Source organism: Bos indicus, chromosome 2 (assembly GCF_029378745.1).
Source record: "Bos indicus isolate NIAB-ARS_2022 breed Sahiwal x Tharparkar chromosome 2, NIAB-ARS_B.indTharparkar_mat_pri_1.0, whole genome shotgun sequence".
In the NCBI taxonomy this organism is placed as follows: Eukaryota; Metazoa; Chordata; class Mammalia; order Artiodactyla; family Bovidae; genus Bos; species Bos indicus.
In genome coordinates, this window is record NC_091761.1 from 17896447 (window position 1) to 17915545 (window position 19099).

General features: G+C 38.8%; 1 protein-coding gene across 4 annotated transcripts in view; it reads left to right on the forward strand.

The window, feature by feature from the left end:
* CCDC141 (coiled-coil domain containing 141) overlaps window positions 1–19099 on the forward strand; it is a 225856-nt gene that overhangs the window by 134358 nt on the left and 72399 nt on the right. For all 4 annotated transcript variants that reach the window (XM_070802931.1, XM_019970003.2, XM_019970011.2 and 1 more), the window contains one exon: window positions 12974–13146. In XM_070802931.1, coding sequence (XP_070659032.1) covers window positions 12974–13146 — 173 coding nt within the window. The remainder of the gene's footprint in view (window positions 1–12973; window positions 13147–19099) is intronic.

Sequence of the window (19099 nt, forward strand, 5' to 3'; positions counted from 1 at the left end):
GGGACTATAGCAGAGAATAAAACATGCAAAAAGTCTGTAGCCAACGTAACTCCAATTTGTGAAATTCAGTTAAGTATAATCACCACCTAATCGTCCACATTAGTAAGAGTGCCCCATTACCTTTACTCTGCAGCTTCAGGAGTGACATTGATTTCCTGTTAATCCTGCAAGGGGTCAATGATTACCCAAGGCTCCAGAGTGTTTCTTACCTAGAGAATGTCTCTGGTCTTTGGTTTGAGGTGTGCTGGTTTGTGCCTGGAAAGAGCAATAGGTGGCAATGCTGGCACACAGGCCCATAGCAATAGTGTTGCTACTGGTGCTTTTCTTTTTCCTTTTTAAAAATTATGCTTGTTGTTTAGTTGCTAAGTCGTGCGCGACTCTTTTGCAACCCAGTCTATGGACTGTAGCTTACCAGGCTTCTCCCTCCATGGGATTTCCTAGGCAAGAATATGGGAGTAGGTTGCCATTCCCTTCTCCAGGGAATCTTCCCAACCCAGGGATCAAACCTGCATCTCCTGCATTGCAGGCAGATTCTACCACAGAGCCACTATTATAGTAATGTTATGTTATTTTCAAGTATACAACACAATGATTCAATCTTTTTGTAGATTCAGTTCAGTTCAGTTGCTCAGTTGTGTCCACCTCTTTGCAACCCCATGAATCGCAGCGCACCAGGCCTCCCTGTCCATCACCAACTCCCGGAGTTTACTCAAAGTCATGTCCATCGAGTCCATGATGCCATCCAACCATCTCAACCTCTGTCGTCCCCTTCTCCTCCTGCCCCCAATCCCTCCCAGCATCAGAGTCTTTTCCAATGGGTCAACTCTTGGCATGAGGTGGCCAACGTACTGGAGTTTCAGCTTTAGCATCATTCCTTCCAATGAACACCCAGGACTGATCTCCTTTAGAATGGACTGGTTGGATCTCCTTGCAGTCCAAGGGACTCTCAAGAGTCTTCTCCAACACCACAGTTGAAAAGCATCAATTCTTCGGTGCTCAGCATTCTTCACAGTCCAACTCTCACATCCATACATGACCACTGGAAAAACCATAGCCTTGACTAGATGGACCTTTGTTGGCAAAGTAATGTCTCTGCTTTTCAATATGCTGTCTAGGTTGGTCATAACTTTCCTTCCAAGGAGTAAGTGTCTTTTAATTTCATGGCTGCAATCACTATCTGTAGTGATTTTGGAGCCCCCCAAAATAAAGTCAGACACTGTTTCCACTATTTCCCCATCTATTTGCCATGAAGTGATGGGACCAGATGCCATGATCTTAGTTTTCTGAATGTTGAGCTTTAAGCCAACTTTTTCACTCTCCTCTTTCACTTTCATCAAAAGGCTTGTAGATTATACTACATTTAAACTTATTACAAAACATGACTTTATTTCCCTGTGCTATACAATATATCTTTGTTGCTTATCTGTTTTATACATGGTAGCTTGTATCTCTTAATCTCATATCCTGTCCTATGCTTCCCCCTCTGTCTCTCCACTGGTAACCGCTGGTTTTTTTCTCTGTGTCTATGAGTGAGTTTCTGTTTTGTTGTATACATTCCTTTGCTTAATATTTTAGATTTCACATATAAGTGATAATACAGAGTATTTATCTTTCACTGACTTATTTTACTAAGGATAGTACTCTCTGGGGCCATCCACATTGATGTAAATGCAGAATTTCATTCTTTTTTGACTGAGTATATAATATGTGTTTACACACCATGTCTTCTTGTTTCATTCAGCTGTTCATGGACATTTAGATTGCTTCTATATCTTGGCTATTGTAAATAATGCTGCTGTGAACATAGGGTTTTCAAAATAATGTTTTCATTTTCTTTGACTATATACCCAGTGGATTGCTAGATCAGATGACAGTTCTGTTTTTAGTTTTTCTGAAGACTCTCCATATGGTTTTTCGTAGTGATTGCATTAGTTTACTTTCCCACCGACAGTGCACAAGGGTTCCCTTTTCTCTATATCCTCACCAGTATTTGTTATTTGTGACCTTTTTGATGATGGCCATTCTAACAGGTGTGAGGTGATATCTCATTGTAGTTTTGATTTTCATTTCTCATGATTAGTGATGTTGAGCATCTTTCATGTGTCTGTTGGCCATCTGCATGCCTTCTTTGGAAAAAATGTAGATTCAGATCTTTTGCCCATTTATTGTCAGTTTTTGATATTGACATATCAGCTGATTACACATGTTATATATTAACCTCTTATCAATCATATAATTCCTAAATATTTTCTCTCATTCAGTAAGTTTTCTTTTTATTTTGTCAATGGTCTCCTTTGCTGTGTAAAACTTTTTAAGCTTAATTAGGCCCCAATTTGTTTACTTTTGCTTTTGTTTCCTTTGTCTTAGGAGACCAGTACAAATATATATAGATATGTTGCTATGATTTATGTCAAAGAGTGTTCTGCCTGTGTTCTCTTGCAGGAATTTTAAAGTCTCAGGTGATACCTTTAGGTCATCTTTAATCCATTTGGGATTTATTTTTGTATATGGTATGAGGAAATGTTCTAATCTCATTCCTTTACATGTAGCTGTTTAGTTTTCCCAGCACTACTTAATGAAGAGACTATCTTTTATCCACTGTATATTCTTATCTCCATTGTTGTAGATTAATTGACCTTGGTGTGTGGGTTTATTTCTGGGCTCCCTGTTCTGTTCCATTGTTCTATTTATCTGTTTTTATGCTAGTACCATGCTATTTTGATTACTGTAGCTTTGTAATATATAATCTAAAGTCAGGGAGCATGATATTTCTAGCTTTATTCTTTTTTTTTTCCCTCAAGATTGCTTTGGCAATTCAGTGTCTTTGTGGTTTCATATAAATTTTAGGATAATTTGTTCTAGTTTTATGAAAAATTTAATGAGTACTTTGATTGCATTAAATCTGTAGATTACTTTGGGTAGTATGGATATCTTAATAATATTAATTCTTCCAACCTAAGGAGACATTATGTCTTTCCATTTCTTTGTAGCATCTTCAGTTTCTTTCATCAATTTTCATAGTTTTCAGTCTTGTGTATTATAGTCTTTCACCTCCTTGGTTAAGTTTATTCCTAAGTATTATATTTTATTCTTTTTGATACAGTTTTAAATGGGATTGTTTTCTTGCTTTCTCTTTCTGATAGTTCATCACTAATGTATAGAAAAGCAACAGATTTACGTGTATCAATTTTGTATTCTGAAATTTTACCAGTGCTAGTGATGTTTTTCATAACCAGATTCAAATGGAGACCGAGTCATGTAACTCAAGAATCAGAGATACTCCCTTATCATTTTAGAATTAGCTACTGCATTTGGTGAGGCTATTTGCTAAATTACTCAACAACAAATACAAGTATGGGTTGATTGTCAACATTGGATGATAGCTGTTGGACAGGAGTTTCTCTGGTTACCAGATGTTGCTAAGAGTTATGAGGACATGGCATGAAATATAAACAAAACACTTATTATTATAATTCATCTTGATCTCTTCAAATTTTCATCTTTAATGATTACCTATCATGAAATAACATGCCAGATTATATTTCTGGCATGTTCACAAAAGAAGCTGTGGTTAATGTGTATTGATCACTCAAAATCTGTTTATCATTGTTAGGGAATGTGGTTTGAACCAGAAAGAGATAAGTATGCATTTTCAAGAGTGGAATAGTATAAGCCTGTATTTATATGACAATGATGATTGACCCTAAAGCTGTAAAACATGACTGATGGGTCACAAAGTTTCATTCCTATGCTTTCCATTCCCAAGCATATGATTTCATTGGAAAAAGAAAGCAGGGGAGACTGAGGCCAAAGCCAAATGGTCTGGTTCTTGGGTCATCAGCCTAAAGGCACAGGTGAAGCAAAAGTTGGGGTGACTGGAGGAACACACGGGAAACACTTTGAAATGTAGTAATTTTCACAGCTTCTCCTGCTTCTGCCATCACTGCTGAAAAGTTGATATCCTTTTTTAAAGAATGATGTTGCTGTTTTAAGATATTTACAGCAATACAAAAAGTAATGCCTATAGCAGCATTATTGTTTCAGACAGAAGCCAAATAATTAAGCACTGAGTTTGGTTAATTTTTAAAAATTTATATACACACTGTTCTACCTTTTTCAAAATAGTTATGTTTTAGGCCAGATGTGAGAAACAATTAATTAAAATGGTCCAGTGTGGTACAGATTAAAAGAAGAAATGTATCCAAGTAGAAAATAAAAAAAATATTATTCAGAAGAAATTTGCTGAAGTGATAGAAATGAATTCAAGAACTTAAGCTAATTGTCATTAGACATCAAGAATAGTGTAATTGCTTTCGGTTTCATAATTCTTAGCAACCTCTGATTTCTCACTTTCAGAACAACTTCCATTTCTCTTAGAAAAGCAACTTCCTTTTATTCCCTCCCTTCTTCCCCATTTGCATTCAGCTAGAAATGGCAACCCACTCCAGTATTCTTGCCTGGAAAATCCCATGGACGGAGGAACCTGGCAGGTTACAGTCCATGGGGTTGCAAAGAGTCGGACGCGACTGAGCGACTTCACTTCACTTTCACTTCAGTATGTTATGTACCCTGTATAACCCAGTGTTGTCATGCAGTATATGGATACTTGAGCTAAAGCAGTGAGAAATAAAATCCTTTTCTTCAAGACCCCGTCAGCCTCACTTGGAGGAGAGACAAGGAAGCAGCAGTGTTGTGTGCTGTGGGAGAAGCCATGATGGAGTAACCCTAGGGCAAGAGGGAACATAGACGAGATCCTTAACCTGACCCAGGGAAAGTGTCAAGCAAGGCTTCTCCAGAGGAGCTACCGGTGAGCTAAATTTGGAAGACTAGACGTGAAGGGATTTGGGGAAGGCTACACAGTATAACACTGTGCCATGTTTGGGGAACCTAAGGTAATTTGTTTTGCCAAGAGTGTAGGGTATAAGCTGAGAGAAATGAGAGGCAAGGAGTAGAAGAGGCAAGGGTTAAGAGGTCTTGAATAGCAGGCTATGAAGTTTCTATCGTATGCGCCCTATGAGGGTCAGGGAGGCCTGGCGTGCTGCAGTCCATGGGGTCACAAAGAGTTGCACACCCCTGGGTGACTGAAAAACAACAATTAGCATATGATTATTAAATATCTATCTAAAATAGAAAAGTTAATCAAAATCAAGGAACACCTTTAACATCTTAACATTTTTCATGAAAGCCCACAACTCAGTCTATATTTAATAGGCTTATAATTGAGACATTCAGTTTTGTTGCCATTCACCCATGAATATCTTTCACAGCACTGCTATCAACCGAGTTCTAAGGCATGGATGTATGCATAATTTTAGACTGTTGATCTCCTCCATTGGCAGTAAATACATTCTTCCTGGTATTACAGATATTTCTGGATAGATTTACTTCCCTTTGCTAAACTACACTTCCTTCAGGGTAGGAAACGTCAATTTTGTGTTCACCAGGACACCCTGCACAGTGTCTTCCAGGTAGTAAGTACATGCTAAACAATTATTTGAATGATTAAAAGCAGTAGAATCTTAGAAAATGTGGAGCTTCAAGGCGAACTAACTATATTACATTGTTCATAAGAGATTGTTTTGATCCAAGTTAGTTGAGATTAGATCATTCTGAAAGAGAAAAGCTTCATTACTTTAATACACAGGAGCACAAATGTCAAGTTCAGTCTGTGTCATATCTGAGAAGGAAGTAGTGAGGTAGTTCAACAATTATAAAAAAATAAATAAACTATCAAAAAAAAAAAGAAGACTTGCCATCACCCATATCACCTCCTCTGAGAGGTCTTCAGGCAGCATTAATTGCTTATTTCTTATTATTCCCATAGTATTTCTCTGTGCTCCTTAGAGATAGATTGTCTTAATCACCTTCGTCTGCCACCTAGTGTACAAAACAGTTTATTGAATAAATGAATAAACGGTTGACTATGTGATGAATCAATTTACATTTTGAACTTGAGTTTACTCTTTTCTAAAATGGTCTAACAATTCTTATCTACTTCAGGGAATATTCAGTAATGAAAGTTTTTAATATCAGTGATAAATGTAGAGAATCTTTGCAGGGGAGAATTGGAGTGTAAATAAATAAATGAAATTGCTGGGTATTAAGAGAATACTTAGAAGCATTTGCTAGGATGACACTTTTGTAAAAGGATATAATGGATTTTGGAGCCAGGCTGCCTGGGCATGAGTCTAGTCTCAGATATTTGTCAGCTCTATGACCTAGGGCAGTTATTTAACTTCTCTGTGCATCTGGCTTTCTAACCTGTAAAACAGAAATAATAATTATACGTATCTCACAAGAGTCTTTGCTTTACCTAAATGAGTTAATACATGACTAGTGCACAGAGCAGCCAGGCACTCACTATGTGCTAGTCATCATTTGTCCTTGTGTGTGCGTTTAATACTGCACTTGCCATTCTAACATGGCCTCAAAGTGCTTTTGCTCAGTTTCATACCTGCCGCTCATAGCAGAGTACATGCGCCATAGATTTCAATAAATATTTGTTGAATAAGTGAAAAAAATAAGTGCTTCACACATTACAAATGGATGTATTCAATGTTAATATTCTCAAGATCATCCTAAAACCATCTAGGTCAATTTAGATAAAAAGAAAACCATAAATTATAAATCGACTAGCTTGCTAATGTTCTACTTTGGGGTCTAGTTTATACACCTCTAAGATGGACTCATCTCAGAAAAAGTAAGAAATGGTCAATATGTAAAGTTCCTCGCCCAGCAGCAACAAACTTGAAGAGCAAGGAATAAGCCAGAGCAACAGTAGGAGGCAGCAAATACGGGAAACTGACAATTACCTCACCTTGTTGCCCCTGGCCTCCATGGCATTTGAAAGCTTGCACAAGGCCTGAATTAGGAATTAGCTTGCCAAACTGGGACCCACCAGAAGTTATCTCGGGTGATATTTAAGAAAAGATGCTGACGCTTTGGTTTTTTTTTTTTTTTAAACTAAATGCAGAGGAAAATTGAATCTCTACAGATCAAGTGGAATTCAGTGCTCTGATCAGAAGCTAAATTTTGTATATAGGTTCTAACCAAACTCATTCTCCAGCCTTTGGATTCATGAAAGGAAATGTTCAGGGTTCTGCAAGTGTTTCTTCATTTTGTTTTGTTTGTTTTCATGTTGATTTCTCTTCAGATTAGTCAAGAAGTAAACAGTATTAAACATCTTTGTGAAACAGCATGATATAAGAATTATGCTGATGATTCATGGTTCCTGCTCAACATAATTAATCTCATAGATATTTTTAAACGACTACAATGTGCCAAGTCTTGATATCATCTCTGTTTGATTTGGTGCAGCCTGCTTTGGATCCTGTGCTTAACAAGGGAAAAAGGAAAGATATTTATTAGCATCTTAGAGCACAGCCCAAGCAACTCCTTACTCTTTCCCAAGCCTGGGCCAAAAGAGATGATTCGTCTCCTCCTTGTCTTCTTAAGAACTGAGTGGTACCATATAAAATAATCAAAAAGAGCTAGAACCCAGAGGGAGAAAATGTTATCTTTGTGCCTATATCCTTGTTTATTCTAACCTACTCATACACTTCTGTTTGACCGTCACACAAAAGGTTTGAAGAAAAAGGGAGATGTGAAGGAAAGAAAAACTAAATGTGAAATATTCATTCCAAAGGCATTTACGTGGAGGTCACACTGTTCTTGCCAGAAATAACCCATTCTGTACCATGTGTGCAACGGAGAGATTCTTTCCAGACTGGATCCAGTATATCAGGTTCCTTACAGATCTAGTAAATACACAAGCACTCGGTTCTATTCTGGGGGTAGTTTAAGTGAGAACAATGATACTCAGATCATTTTCTACATGGGAATAAGAGAAACGAGCTTTGCATATAATTCAGACAATTACAGACGTATTATCTTGAAATACTTCTCCTCTTAAAATTAAGAAATTTAACTGTATTTGTGTTTATAGATTATCCCTATTAGGGTTAATTTAGGATTAAGGATAAGGAATAAACTCTCTTAAAGCATATAGGAGGTTTTTGTCAATATATTTGTTGGGCAATGAAGGAAAAACAATCACTTACCTCCTTTCTACTGCTATAGTTCTGTGAAGTGTGATACACAGAGCAATTCATACATACTTTCCTGGCACTTTGATCTTTCTGAGAAAATGCTTTGGGAGAAAACCTGGCTATTTTAATTCAAAGTTAAACAACAACAACAAATGGATTATCCTGGTCCTTGATCTACCACCTCCTCCTTCAAGTGAATGTTTAGCTCTTCAGTTTATTTCTGTGCCATTAGGAAATGATCCTTTTATGATAACCTTTAGGAATGGGGTGGAGTCATGTCACACATGCATTTAATGTACCAGTGGCTTTAGAGTCTAATTCCCATGAAGATGAGACCAGTGGCCAAGGATCTGAGAATAACAGCTGTTCAGTGGGGCCACGAGGAGAAAAAGTCACCCAGGGTGAGTAACAGGCAGCAGGTGGCTATGCTCTTCTTAGTGGTTTTTCAAAGATGTGTCTGATCAATCAAGATTTAAAGAACCAGCAAATATTTTTCAAGTACTTACTACACTTCCGCCATCAACCCCTCGTTAACTTTCATATTTTCCTTTAATCCTCAGCACAATGACAAACGTGGTATGTGTTAAGATTATAATGGCTTAATTTTAAGATAGAATGGAGTTCAACTTGTAGGCAAGAAAAGGCACTTTTGAAGTCTCTATCCTTTCCCCATTCTCAGTAAGAACTTGAGAATTACCTTAAAGAATGACGCGAATGTCCTGGTATCTAAGTATAGCTGTCTCATTCCTTCCTTTAGTTTGGCTCGTGCCTCTTAGTCCTCGGTGTAAGTATATATTACAGTGTGTGTGCTTAGAGTGCTTAGTCGCTCAGTCACATCCAACTCTTTGTGACCCCATGGACTGTATGCTGCCAGGCTCCTCAATCCATGGGGATTATTCAGGCAAGAATACTGGAGTGGGTTGCCATGCCATCCTCCAGGGGATCTTCCCAACCCAGGGGTTGAAAGATCTTCCCAACCCAGGTCTCCTGCATTGCAGGTGGGTGCTTTACCATCTGAGCCACCAGGGAAGCAAGCATACATTAAACTTTAAGCATGATTTAAGGGAGTTCATGATAATTTTGACTACACCAGATTTTTGCTTTAGGCACTGACTTTAAAACTAACCCTTGATTAACAAGAGAATCCACTTTATTCAAAATATGCAATAAAATTAAAAATACAAAACAAAATTCCAGAAACAGTGGTTATTACATTAGTGGTGTTTCAGTGTTATGGAAAGATTGAGAGAGCAATTCAAATCTAACATCAGGAACTCGAGACATTTGGCTCTGTTGCTGATTGCAGGGAAGAAAAAGGATCAGATAAGGGAGAGTTCTTCAGGTTCAGAGTTTCTTTACTAAAGCTATCTTTCTTTTACAGTCATATAAACATAAGAGAAATTGCTCAATCTTTCTCTGTATCTTTTCTCATCTGTAAGAAGGAACAGTAGACATTATTTGCAAAAAGTAAGTTTTTAAATTCTACTTTTCCACCCAAAATTAATGGTCTTCTTGGAAATGCCCCTCTCTCATATACCTACCATAGAAATCCTTTTCTGCATGGCACCATAGTCCAGGATTTAAGAGCAGAGGCCTCAGGTCCAGACAGATTGAGTACAAATACTGAGTTTGTCCCTGGTACAAGTATGACTTTGTGAAATTTATTTAACTGCTCTGAGACACATTTTCCTCTGTCACCTAAGAAGGAAAATCTCTTGTTCCCTCGCATGGCTGTTAAGAACAATATGCCTGGAACTCAGCAGACATACAAAAATATTTGTTGACTGACTGAAAATAATTGTGAAACACAAAATAGAGAAGAAATACATAGTTCTCATTAAACTATAGTGATTTTTTGTATTACTCTCTATCATCTACTAAACAAACAGGAATGAATTTGCTTTATACACTCTCAGTAAATGCAAAGAGCAAATTCAGAAGACATGAGGAAAGACATTGGTCAGAAAACAGAATGTGTATATGTGCGCTCAGTCATGTCTGCCTCTTTGTGACCCCGTGGACGGTAGCCCACCAGGCTCCTCTATCCACTGAATTTTCCAGGCAAGAATACTGGAGTGGGTTACCATTTCCTACTCCAGAGGACCTTCCCAAACCAGGGATCAAACCTGTGTCTCTTGCGTCTCCTGCATTGGCAGGCAGATTCTTTACCACTAGTGCTGATATTCTATTCTGGAAAAACATGTAAGAATATCAACATGTAAGTCGTATGAGAGTATTTGAGAGATTTCATTTGCTAATTCAAATTTTGTCCAGTTCCAGTTCTGCCATTAAAATTCAATCCCTTTGGTGTGGAGAAAAGGGAACCCTCCTACACTGTTGGTGGGAATGTAAGTAGGTGCAGTCACTATGCAAAACAGTATGGAGGTTCCTCAAAAAACACAAAAATAGAATTGCCATATGATCCAGTAATCTCATTCCTGGGCGTATACCAAGACAAAACTATAATTCAAAGAGATATGTGTACCCAAATGTTCATAGCAGCACTATTTTCAATAGCCAAGACATGAAAACAATCTAAATATCCATCAACAGAAGAATAGATAAAGAAGATGTGGGGTGTGTGTGTGTGTATGTGTATATATATGTATGTATGTGTATTTGTATATGTACGTGTGCATGTATACTAAGCCACTTCAGTCTTATGTGATTCTTTGCGACCCCATGAACTGTAGCCCGCCAGGGTCCTCTGTCCATGGGGATTCTCCAGGCAAGAATACTGGAGTGGGTTGCCATGCCCTCCTCCAGGGGATCTTCCTGATGCAGGAATCAAATCTGCATTTCTTATGCCTCCTGCATTGGCAGGCGAGTTCTTTACCACTAGCGCCACCGGGGAAGCCCCATTTATATGTATATATATGTACGTGTATATACACACACACACACACACACACACACACAATGAAATACTACTCGGTCATAAAAAGAATGAAATAATGCCATTTACAACAATGTGGATGAACCTAGAGATAACCATACTAAACTAAGTAAGTTAGAATGACAAATACCATCTGTTTTCACTTCTATGTGAAATCTAAACTATGACACAAATGAACATGTCTATAAAACAGAAACAGACTCACAGACATAGAAAACAGACTCACAGACATAGAAAACAGACTTGTGGTTGCCAGGGGGAAAGTGGTGGGGAAGGAGGGAAGGACTGGGGGTTTGGGATGCAAACCATTACGTAGAGAATGGTTAAACAACAAGGCCATACTGTATATCACAGGAAACTATATTCAATATCCTGTGATAAACCCTGTGTTTATGTGTATCTGGATAATCTTGTTGTACATCAGAAATTAGTATTGTAAATCAACTCTACTTCAATAAAGTTTTAAAAACTCTTTGATGGTGGCCAGACACAGAGGCCTAGGTGCCATGACACAGCTCCATGGTTGTAATCTCTACATTTGGCTTCAACTGTGTTCCCTCAGCATTAACCCAGCCTTGCTCCCCTCTCTGGTCTCTCTCAGGTCTCAGTGGTAGTTGACTCATGAGACCATTGCTCTCATTTCTCGTAAGTCTTCCATGGGATCTTCTTTGTTCACCTGGTTGCCGCCAGCCGAGCTTTCTGGCTTCCAGTGTAACAACCCAGGAAGGCTAGGCCCTTGCTGACCGGGGCCCAGTCAAGCTTGCTGGGATAGGAGTCTTCTTCAAAGTGATGTGGAACACTGTAAAGTGACCTTTTTCAGCAGAATGAAAGGGCAATGTGCAAAAGCTCCCTTGCTCTTCGCCAGCTCCTCAACTTACCTAACTCATCTCTTGCTCTCCAGGCCCGAGCTCACAGATGGATACTTGTCAAGACCACAGCACTCTGATCTCTTTTTTCCTCATGTTGCCCTAGTCCTCTTTCACTGTTCATACATCATATACTCCTCCTTCTCAGGGCCAACTAGGCCTTCATGGCCAAAAGCATAATTGCTCTCTGTGTTCACCCACTCTGTGTTAACTCTGTAAGCTTAATCTCCCATACTTGGTTGCTGATCTGCTATAATAACAAAGGAAAAAAATAAAGGAATTCAAAAATCCCCTCTCAAGACAGTATCTTGGTTTGCAAGGTGATGTTCTTCTTTTTTCCTGCATAAACCCACCAGGCTCCCCCGTCCCTGGGATTTTCCAGGCAAGAACACTGGAGTGGGTTGCCATTTCCTTCTCCAATGCATGAAAGTGAAAAGTGAAAGTGAAGTCACTCAGTCATGTCCGACTCTTAGCTACCTCATGGACTGCAGCCTACCAGGCTCCTCCATCCATGGGATTTTCCAGGCAAGAGTACTGGAGTGGGGTGCAATTGCCTTCTCCGTTATGCATGTCAGAAGCTAAATATTATCTTGTCTTAGTCTTTGTACTGCTTCAGAACCAAATCTCAATCTCTGTAGACAGATGCCTTGGGGAGAGTAGGCAGAAGATCTTATACTCGGAAAGGCAAGAGTCGAAAGCCCCCAAATTTCTTGAATACTTCCCCCCGGTGTTTCAGGTCCAAAGTGCAATTTATTGGGAATTTCTAAAAAGAATATCACAGAGATATTCAAGTTATGAAGTCTGCATAATATTTTGAAAACACCTCATTTGTTCATTGTATTCAGTACAGAATGTGGGAAATTAAACCTGGTTCTCCAAATTTTATACAGTTGTAACTGTGTCATGTAGCTACATTTTCAATGTAAATCATTTTGGTAAATTTTACAGTGTTGACATTTATCTGTGCTGAACTAAACTATGACCAGTTTCCCTAAATGGAGCCTAAAAGCTATATGCTGTTTTCTAAGACTCCGGTTGTTGTTTTTGGTTATGATCAAACCAATAAATTGAGCGGGCTGGTTTAATCTCTAGTATTTTGTGTACACATTGATGTAGACTTTACACTAGACAGGCATAAAATGAAAGTATGTTTTCTTTGGCAGGCATTTGATGCACTTGGAAGAGTTGAAGCTTACCTTAAGCTCCTTAAATCAGAGGGTTTAAGTCTGCCTGTCTTGGCGGTGAAGCATGAGGAATTACACAGAGAAATTAAAGACTGCACAGCTGATGCTTTGCAGAAAGGACAAGCCTTGATCAGCCAACTAGCTTCCTGCAGGTAAGTGAAGTCTATTTCTTCCTCAGTGTAACAGGCTTTTTCACAGTTTGTACAGCCTATTTAAAAAAATAAGTTGTATGATTATTTTTCTTCTGATGTTTTGCTGCATTGTGACACGGCATAGAAGGATCTGTTGAATTTTGGTCAACCGTAATTCTGAACACAGCATTGCTTTTCCAGAAATGAGGCTGTATTCTAATCTGAGGACCTGAAGGTGCTAACTCTTCCTTTCTATGAGTTTCTGAGGAGGGAGGAAGGAAAGGAACTAAAGAAGAGACAGAGCTTTCTTTCTGTACACTTTTCACATCCTTGCATCTCTGGGATTTCTTCCTCACTTTTAATTCATAAGTCTTGAGTCTACCCTGTCCCTTTCTGGAAAAAGTAAAGTTCTAGAATTCCCTTTCATTTCTGACCTTGGTGGATCAACAAGAAAAACCCTAATTAAAAGATAACATTATTATTAACTAATAGTAATGACATTTTAAACAGTTGAGAGCCCACCACATGCCCAGCACTATCTCAACAGCTTTAGAAGCGGTATCTCATTAATCCTCACAGCAACTCTACAAGGTATACAATATACTATTACTGTTCTCCTTTACAAGCAACTGAGACACAGAAAGATTAAGTAACTTGCAATCATGTAGCTGGTTAATTAGTGGCAGAGCCAGAATTTGAATCCAAATGCATGGATCCAAATTAATGGTCTAATGCGTCCTAGACCTCTTGCTCTTAACCAGTGAATTGGGGTGGGTTGTTTTTATGAGCACATTCAGTGAGTGTATCATTATGAGCTTAGAGTTGGGTGGGAATGAGGACAGAGAAGGACCCTAAGAACAGAAAGAGAACGCAGGAAGAATGTATGATCAAGAATAGAGCTTGGAAGACAAAAGGGAACTGACAGAAAGAGCAGATGATGGAATGGATACTGGCTAGGAAGAATGATGGCAGGGCTTACACTTTGACATAGAGAGACACAAAGATTTATGCACATAGGATAAGCATGGTTTTTACCTTCCATATCTACAATCCCCTTGAAACTCAAGAACATTCAGTTTGAGGAACAATGAAATAGGTCAAAGGTGGTAAAATTTTATTTTGTTTCTGTTTTAAACCCTTGTTCTGCTCTATTTTAGATGCGTTTACACATGTTGATTTGGTAAGTCTGGGCTTAGGGTATTTTCTTTTCAAAAGATACTCTGAGGACTTCCCTGGTGGTCCAGTCAGTAAGACCCTGTGCTGGAGGCATGGGTCTGACCCCTGGTCGGGGAAGTTCCACATGCCACATGGCCTAGCCAAAAACAGAGAAGATAGTCTGAGTTCAGACGGTTAGATTTAGCCAGGGCTTGTGATGGTTGTTATAGGACCATGCAAAGCCAAGATCAGAAATAATCCAAGATTTTCCAGCCAGAGCTAAAAAGCTTGAGGCTATGAGAAAGATAAATTCTTCTTACCTATAAAAAAAAACTAACAGTAGCTGTAGTTGCTAAGTTTCCTTATTTTGGCTCCAAACCATGTATCGTGGTGTGTCCAGTTGGCTCCAGGAGCACAAAGGTACTCAGGTCTGGCCCCTATGGGTATGAGAGCTCCTTTCTCCCATCTGCTGCTCAAGGCCTTCCAGAATGCATGTTTCTTAGACCTGACAGAAGGTATCCTATGGAATGCCTAGACTTGTGTCTGAACTCAAGGTAGCTGTTGGACATTGATCTGAGTCATGTGATGATGGAGCAAGTGGTGAGGTCTCCAGCTGTAATTGGGGCATGGTCCCATGTCAGTTTAGCAGGCAGTTCTCAGACTGCAGACAGATTATATTTCTCTGTTCAGACTGTTCTTTACTTGTGGTGCTTTCCCTGGCCTTGGGCAGTTTCCCTTTATGTAGGGGTGGCTCAAGAGGCAGCTAAAAACCCCTCCTTAGATCTGAAGACTGTCACTGGTATGCTGTCCCAGAGATTCTAGGTGCTTTGGCTTCCCTGAAGTCTGATCTCTGTCTCCTCAAATCAGTAAGTCCTTAGGACTCTGTTTGTTTCCATTTCCCTGAGGTTTGGTCTGGAAATTATCTCCCAGGCAGCAGGTGAGGCAGATGTAAGGCTCACCCGATTTATTTCCCTTCTCTCAAGGATCACTGCCCTGTGCTACTTGTCCTTCAGTGTCTGAGAACCATTGGTTTATACGCTTTGTCTATTTTTCTAGCTTAAGGCATGAGGGTAAATCCAGTCACTGCTCCTTGATCAAAAACTAAAGTTTGGTGTTCAGTTTTGATGCTTAAGTCCTGGCACAGGAAAACTGGTCACAATTTATTACTGCTAGAGAGGGGAACGGCTACTCACTCCTGTATTCTGGCCTGGAGAATTCCATGGACTGTATAGTCCATGGGGTCACAGAGTCAGACACAGCTGAGCGACCTCCACTTTTACTTTTTCAGACTTGATCCTGTTTGTTCTAATCAGTGATGCTTTATTTTCTATACTTAAATATAGAGAAGTGCTTCTGTTTTGCCTGCAGTGTTCTAGTGACTCTTTCTGGCTATCCATTTTGTAATGGTCAACATGTTTATTTTTATTTACTTAGCTAGTCTCAGTCTTTTTGCCTTCTTTGCTTTTTCTAGTCTCTCTCTCTCTCTCTCTCTCTCTCTCTCTCTCTCTATATCTATATATATATATATATATATTTTCTCCCCCCTAAAGGGGCATCTATAGTTCTTTTCTTCAGACTGCAGACTGAATCTTAATAGAAGTAATAGTTAGCCACCATTTTAAGAAGCTTGAATTAATAGTTAAGTATCTGGATTAAAAAATAATAAGCAGTACAGTTTCTGTCAACATCCTAGATATATGAGCTTTCATACTAATTACAAGGTGTTGGTTGCCCTGAAATTTCACAATATTTTAAAATCAATACTATTTCCATTTTGCAGGAGGAACTGAAGGTAAAGAGCAATTAATATTTGGCAAAGGACATTCTGGAAATCCATTAGAAGCTGAATTGAAATGCATTAGAATCTCAGTTGCAAACCAGAGCCACACAGTTACTGAGCGGAGTCCCATGCATTTCACTTGGGACTTGCTTCCCTTCCTCATGTAATGGTTTATCTGTTCAATGACCTGGGTCACCACCATGGGAGAGAAGCAGAACCTAAGAAGGACATTTCCAGTTGCAGCCATGGCCGGCTTAAAACCGCAGCTTAGAATAATGGCAAGGGAAATAAACATGAATTCCCACCGAGAAAAGTATGTGTTGGCGAGCATCAGAGAGGCCTCCTAGACTTCTGAAGGCCCGCCACACTAGGACACAAAACACTAACGTTCCTGCTATCAGGCACTTGGAAACTGGTGTGGATAAGACGCTTAAAACTTAGTATCAAAGAAGCTTTATTTCATGCATTCTGAGAGCCAAAACAATGCCTTGACTGTTAAACTTCTTAACTTCTCTGAATGACCCTCAGTTTCCTCATCAGTAAAAATGGAGACGCCCATGTTATAGAGGCGTTGTGGTTTTTTTAATCATATGCAGCAACACCACTCTTGGTCCACAGGGAGCACCCAATAAGTAATTGGTTCATTTATTTATTTACCTTCTATACAGAGAGTTTTAAAAGCAAAATACGAAGAGTTACGTGATTGTTTCAAATGACTACAATGGAGTCAACTGCATCAAATCATATTCATTTTCGCTAACTGGGGAAGGTTATATTAGAAATAGGGCAGATAAACACTTCTCTTGAGGAAATAAAAGGCAAAACCTAGTACTGGGGCACTCAAGAATTTCAAAGACCCTTAGATCTTTTTTTTTTTTTTTTTTCCTGTTAGTTCACAAAACAGAACTTCAGAAGTTCACATTTATCTGTGATAAAGCTTCCCAGTAAACCTGAGAATTTTATCATTATTTTTTCTGTAATTGCTATCTTATTAGGAACAGATCCACACTGTTTTTCTATCCTGGAATCAAATACCTTTGAAGCTGGGGCAGCCTCACAGAATCAGTGGTGGTTATTACATGTTTCCTTGCATTTCTATTTCCTCCCTGCATTCAAGTGCTAATTCTGAGTCATTGTTAAATTGTTCATTATCTTTTCAGGGTGTGATATCTGTCACACAACCTAAATTCACTTTAATGTAACAGGCACATGAGCACATTGGTTTGCATGTATTAATAGCTATGATGCAAGTTACCTATGATGGGATCTGATAATGGTCACACCAGACTTACAGAGAGGTTGAAAGTTCTGGATTCTGGCCTCTTCACTCCTCTTAGGTCTTACTTGGCATCATCTCGTAGCACTGAGTTTAAAGATGGCCCAGAGGTGCCCTGCTCCCAAGCAGAATTCTGCATTTATTAAGCCACAGGAAGCTGTAGTGATTGGAAGTGCTGGTCACAAATGCTGCAGGATATAAAATCAACACACAGAAATCCGTTGCATTCCTATACACTAATAATGAGAAAATAGAGAAATTAAGGAAACAATTCCATTCACCATTGTAACGAAAAGAATAAAATACTTAGGAATATATCTACCTAAAGAAACTAAAGACCTATATATAGAAAACTATAAAACACTGGTGAAAGAAATCAAAAAGGACACTAATAAATGGAGAAATATACCAGGTTCATGGATCGGAAGAATCAATATATTGAAAATGAGTATACTACCCAAAGCAATCTATAGATTCTTTGTGCAATCCCTATCAAGCTACCAACAGTATTTTTCACAGAGCTAGAACAAATAATTTCACAATTTGTATGGGAATACAAAAAACCTCAAATAGCCAAAACAATCTTGAGAAGAATGGAACTGGAGGAATCAACCTGCCTGACCTCAGGCTCTACTACAAAGCCACAGTCCTCAAGACAGTATGGTACTGGCACAAAGACAGAAATATAGATCAAAGAACAAAATAGAAAGCCCAGAGATAAATCCATGCACATATGGACACCTTATCTTTGACAAAGGAGGCAAGAATATACAATAGATTAAAGACAATCTCTTTAACAAGTGGTGCTGGGAAAACTGGTCAACCACTTGTAAAAGAATGAAACTAGAACACTTTCTAACACCATACACAAAAATAAACTCAAAATGGATTAAAGATCTAAATGTAAGACCAGAAACTATAAAACTCCTAGAGGAGAACATAGGCAAAACACTCTCCGACATAAGTCACAGCAGGATCCTCTATGACCCACCTCCCAGAATATTGGAAATAAAAGCAAAAATAAACAAATGGGACCTAATTAAACTTAAAAGCTTCTGCACAACAAAGGAAACTCTAAGCAAGGTGAAAAGACAGCCTTCAGAATGGCAGAAAATAATAGCACATGAAGCAACTGACAGACAACTAATCTCAAAAATATACAAGCAACTCCTACAGCTCAACTCCAGAAAAATAAATGACCCGATCAAAAAATGGGCCAAAGAACTAAATAGACATTTCTCCAAAGAAGACATACAGATGGCTAACAAACACATGAAAAGATGCTCAACATCACTCATTATCAGAGAAATGCAAATCAAAACCACAATGAGGTACCATTTCACGCCAGTCAGAATGGCTGCGATCCAAAAGTCTACAAGCAATAAATGCTGGAGAGAGTGTGGAGAAAAGGGAACACTCTTACACTGTTGGTGGGAATGCAAACTAGTACAGCCACTATGGAGAACAGTGTGGAGATTCCTTAAAAAACTGGAAATAGAACTGCCTTATGATCCAGCAATCCCACTGCTGGGCATACACACTGAGGAAACCAGAAGGGAAAGAGACACGTGTACCCCATTGTTCATTGCAGCACTGTTTATAATAGCCAGGACATGGAAGCAACCTAGATGTCCATCAGCAGACGAATGGATAAGAAAGCAGTGGTACATATACACAATGGAGTATTACTCAGCCATTAAAAAGAATACATTAGAATCATTTCTAATGAGATGGATGAAACTGGAGCCTATTATACAGAGTGA